Genomic DNA, 5,345 nt, shown 5'->3' on the forward strand with positions numbered 1-5,345 from the left:
TCGAATGTGGGGCTGTTTTTTTACATTGTTCACTCATAAGTTAAAAGCATAATTGATTAAAAATATTAATTTTAGAGAACGATAGTAACTTAGCAATAGGACATCTAATGTTGTATTAAAAAAAATCTTTGGAATTTGTAAGTCAACACAATTATTTAAAATATCAATAGTTTTTTTTTTTTTTTTTTTTTTTTTTTTTTTTTTTTTTTTTTATTATAGATTGAATTGCTTACTTATTCACCATTTTCTTTGTATTTTTTTCAAAATTTTAGTTTTAAAATTGCTTAATGTTTACATCTTGATATTTAATTTAATTTTAATCAACATGTGTAGTATACAGGTTTCACACCTAGTATAATTAAAGAGAAAGTGCCATGTGGACGCCACTTAAACCTCCATGTAAGTAAGTTCTATATGGAATGTCACGTCATCTTATAACAGGCTATCCCATTCTTCCTTCTAATAATGACCTTTTTGATATATTTCTTGAAAGTTTAGGACTTTGAATGACAAAAAGATAAACGAGTGACCAAATGAGATCAAAACCTATATAAGTTGTGGGGAAACAGTGACATCAACCCAAAACACAAAACTATCATCCATAATAACACTAACAAAACTTTCCGCTTTGCTCTTTAATTTTGAATCGTCACATGATTTTCATAATTCACAACCTGGAACAAAGATTTCACAGTTAAATTTGGAAAACTAGCAAGCAATATTTTCCATCGTTTAGGAGAACTTGGAAAAAATGCAAGTTCAGATGGTATTTAGTACCTTTTAATCTCAACAGTTTCTTTCTGAAAACTAGTTGATCTGTAGGGGCCATGTGCTGCAAATAGAACAGACAAGTCAATAGTAGAAACTATAAACTCAAGTGTAAATTACAATTTCGATTTCCATTTATAACTGATGCAAAGAGCCAAAACTAATCATGTTTACATTATGAAATGTAATGGAAGTGCAACTGCTATCGAAATATGATATCTAATGGATTCTAACTTACACCATTACTAAACCGGCGACTCGGTTTCAAATGAAATCGATTTGTATGAAACCATTTTTTTCTACACCAGTCCGGTTCGGTTTTTGGCTTTTTAGTGTCCCTCTAACTTTCTTCTTGTTTTTTAGATGCTACGAAGTGTATTGAATTTTGTAGGATATCTTATTTCATACAAAACAGAGAAAATGGCCACCCATGGTTTTGGTGGCAACTTTATTAATATGGAGGGCTTAAAACCTCCAGCAAAATTACATACTGGAAAATAAGAAATCAAAAATAAAAACTAGATGACAAACTGTGTTTATCTAGCTTTATGCAAACTTGAAATGCGCATCAGCACCTTCACCTAAACCCAATCTTTGCAGCTATCAAAAAAGTGAAAAAATGCACGTCTCCCTCGGTGGTTGAGAAGTAAAGCACCACATGCTATCCAAAATCCAATAGCAAAACCAGTTCCCCCACCAGCATAAAACCATCCCCAAAATTCATCTATGTCTTTCGCATCACTCTTACTTTTACCAACGATTGGTGGGACTTCTGATTCTTCGTCTCCAGGACACTTTTTGGTAAGGGGAAGTCCACATAGTTGTGAATTCCCATCATATCTTGAAGGTTCAAAGGACTGGAGTTGAGTGCTAGATGGAATTCTCCCTGAAAAGTTATTAAATGACAAGTCTAGGTCATTCAGTAAAGTCATCTGAGACATGCTTGATGGTATCTGCCCTGAAAAACTGTTTCTAGACAAATCCAAAGTCAGAAGTTTTTTCATCTCACCAATTTTCTGTGGAATCTCTCCAAATAGAGAGTTCTTTGACAAGCTCAGGGCAATCAAGTCTGAAAGATTGGTAATTTCATATGGGATTTGTCCTGTTAACTTGTTGCTTGACAGGTCAATGGTCTTCAACAATTTCAGAGTGTTAAAGAATTCATGTTCATCTCCTTGCCACTCAATCATTGCATGGTCAACATATATCCCCGATCCATATGCAACACCTCTTACAAGTGTATAAAACTTTACATCTTGTGAGAATCTTGGTTGAATCATGCTCGTAAGATTACTAAAACATGAGGGGATGGTTCCTTGAAGATTGTTCATTGACAAGTCCAAAATTTGAAGATTAGCTAACTGACATAATTGTAAAGGGATGGTTCCAAAGAAGTTGTTTGATCTTAGGATAAGAACATACAGCCCTGATAGGTTTTCTCCTATCCAAACAGGCACATTACCAGAAAACTTGTTGGCCCCCAAATTCAATGAGATTAAACTTGTGCAATTTTTTAAAGACAAAGGCAATTCTCCAGAGAAGTTGTTATCGTATACATACAACACCTGGAGATCTGTCAAAAATCCAATAGAGGGAGGAAGCCTTCCAAAGAGATTGTTGTGTCCGAGATTAAGAACTTTTAGCTCTCTGAAATGCCACAAACAGTCTGGGAGTTGTCCAATAAATATGTTGCGAGAGAGGTCAAGAAATGAAGAGAACCCATCAACAATCTGACATATAAAGGAGATCCCTCCAGAGAATTTGTTTCTGGAAAGATTTAATAATGACAAAGTAGAAGAAACATTTAGTATCGCACCGTGAAAGTTGTTGGAACTCAAATCTATCTTTGAACCGTTGGCAAAACTTGATAATAAATCTGGTACTTTCCCGCTAATGTTGTTGGAAGAGAGATTCAGATATTTTAATTGAGAAGGCCATGTGGCCCAAAACTCGAGAGGAATTGTGTCTGAAATTCCAGTATTGGAAAGATCAAGACGGGTAAGATTTTTGAGTGTCTGAATCCATTTGGGGAAGCGAGGCCCTACCTTGCAAGAGCTTACATAAATTTCCTTTACATAAGAAAGGCTTGGCAAGTGATATGTGGAAGGAACTGTAAGATTATTAAAAGAAACGTCAAGCAATCCAAGCCCCGGTAGTTCCCACAGTTTGTCACTTATAATTCCATTTAAGTGATTATGAGATAAGTCCAAGTACTCTAGGGATGAAAACTTTTGGATATCATTGGACAATGATCCTATAAATTGGCTATCAGAAGCATCCAACCATTGTAATGAAAGGGATGTGCATCCAGACAAGTTGTTGAGAAAATCAGGAAATTGGACAGCAGCCGAGTTGTTACTGATTTCCAAATACTCCAAGCTACAGAGGTTACCAAGATATTTGGGTATCCCATCTAACATGTTGTAAGAGAGATCAAGATAGCCAAGCTTATTGCTGGTTAATAGGAACAACCAACGATACATGGATGAGGTGAGACTGTTGTTTCCAAGATAAAGGCCTTCAATAGATGAAGAAGAAGAAGAAGAGTTGAGAAATGAAGAAGAATATGGATACATCACCTGTGACAGCTCACATCCCTCTAAAGATAAATATGAGAGTTTCCGGAGACTCAGAATTACATCTACCCAGTGATTTTGTTTGGCTAGGGAAATCCCATCTAATTCAAGTTTCTCCAAATGAGACAGATTAGACAACCACTCTATCTTTTCAACTCTACATCTTCCAACGTAACTAAGTTGAAGGTGTTGCAAGTTGGTGAGGTTTTCAAATTCTGGAGGAATGGTTCCATAAAAGGAGTTATGGGAAAGGTCAAGGTAAATTAATTGGGTCATGGAACCAATGAAGATGGGAATGTTTCCATGAAAAGAATTGATGGAAAGATCCAAATGATTCAAATAGCTTAAATTAAGCAAAGAATGGCTAATCTCACCTACAAGACCAGAGTTGCTGATTTCAAGCTTTGTAACATGACCTGTTTGGTTGTTGCACGTAATTCCTCTCCATTTACAGCAGTCATGTTCGTCAGCTGTCCAAGTAGAGAGACCACCATCAGGGTCTTTAAGGGGAGCTTTAAAAAGAAGGAGAGCGTGTATCTCCTTATCCAAACACTTGTTCATCACAACATCTGCATCAACCCCTCCTTTTCCCACTCTTACCAATTGGCTGGAAGTTGTAGTCACAGTGAGTAGCAAAAGAAGTGAGAAAATTATAAAAACACAAGGAGTCATAATGTCTAAATGAAACTCTTGCTGATTTTTTGGTTTGTATATCAACTGCCCTCATGAGGGTTTATATAGTCTCAACTGTGAGGATGAATGATTCTAAGTAGGTGATCTCAAACTGGTGGCATACGTGTTTGGAGCAAAGAGCAAGGCAAATTAAAAATGACGAATTGGAATAAATTGCCCCGGATTAGACGTTCATAGACCTAGAAGTCTTGGTCGTTTGTATTTATTATCTATTATAATACCCAAGAAAACAAAGTAACGAAATCAAATGCCAATCTACCATGAAAATAGTAAAAATATTATTTGGGTCTCTTTATAAAGTGATGTTGAATACAGATTACTTTTTATTTTAGTAGTGTTATCAGTAGATAGAGCAAAAACTTTATCGACATACAAACAAATCAAAATTTAAAAGCAAACACTCAATTAAACCCCAATTCAACAGCAATCACGAATCTCGCATTCCCCCTTCATTATTATACAATTTATGTTTCTGCCTGGAGATATAGCACGCAATAAAATAGAGAACAGAGATAAAGAGAACAAATGCGCTGAGTACCTGTGATCTGCTGATAATTTACCTGATGGAAAACCAAGAAGATGACAACGGTAGCGGCAAGGTGGGAGATAAAAGCAACGACTTCGGATGTAAGAATGCGATAAATTCAAAATCCGCTAAATATTCTTTTATGATGATTATTCATTTTATAATTATAAGTCGATAGTGACTTAAAAAAATTAAAAATGTATTATATATATATATATATATATATATATATATATATATATATATATATATATATATATATATATATATATATATATATATATATATATATATATATATATATATATATATATATATTAGGTTATAACTCGTGGTGTCTACGGATGAAAATTTTAAAAATAATTTTAATTTATTTATAAACTAATTATTGAAAATTTTAAAAATAATTTAAATTAATTAATACCATAATTATTGAGTGACGTTTTGTCAGTAATTTCATAATAATATAATGTTCGGTTGAAACTAAGAATTCAAAAATGTTTAAATATCCAATTAGCAATTTGTATTTGTAGATATGTTAGAAAATTATCATTTTGTATAATGCAATAAAATTTAAATAAAATGGAAAGATAAATTGATATACATAATAAAAGTATACGCAGTTTTATATATTTGTAAAAAGTAATTTAACATAACATTGGATAGTTTATTTGCATGACAAATTTGATATATGACAATCTGGTCTCCATGATCCAAGTAATCTGTTGAATCTCATAAATAAATTAAAAATAATGAATATAATTAAATATATTAAATAAAAA

The 5,345-nt window shown here is 33.3% G+C and overlaps 1 protein-coding gene and 1 long non-coding RNA gene across 2 annotated transcripts; both read right to left on the reverse strand.

Moving 5' to 3' along the window:
• Positions 1 to 223: 223 nt before the first annotated feature.
• Positions 224 to 4,675, reverse strand: LOC111897805 (uncharacterized). The gene is made up of 3 exons (XR_002852390.3): positions 4,598 to 4,675; positions 778 to 832; positions 224 to 674 (listed from the first exon to the last, which is right to left on the reverse strand). It is a non-coding gene; the product is annotated as an uncharacterized LOC111897805 (long non-coding RNA).
• On the reverse strand, positions 1,183 to 4,664 carry LOC111897804 (receptor-like protein EIX2). Its single transcript, XM_023893748.2, has 2 exons — positions 1,778 to 4,664; positions 1,183 to 1,654 (listed from the first exon to the last, which is right to left on the reverse strand). The coding sequence occupies exons 1-2, from the start codon at positions 4,014 to 4,016 to the stop codon at positions 1,350 to 1,352; spliced, it is 2,544 nt and encodes an 847-aa protein (XP_023749516.1). The 5' UTR covers positions 4,017 to 4,664; the 3' UTR covers positions 1,183 to 1,349.
• Positions 4,676 to 5,345: the final 670 nt, after the last annotated feature.

The sequence above is a fragment of the Lactuca sativa genome, chromosome 6 (assembly GCF_002870075.4).
Source record: "Lactuca sativa cultivar Salinas chromosome 6, Lsat_Salinas_v11, whole genome shotgun sequence".
Lineage (NCBI taxonomy): Eukaryota > Viridiplantae > Streptophyta > Magnoliopsida > Asterales > Asteraceae > Lactuca > Lactuca sativa.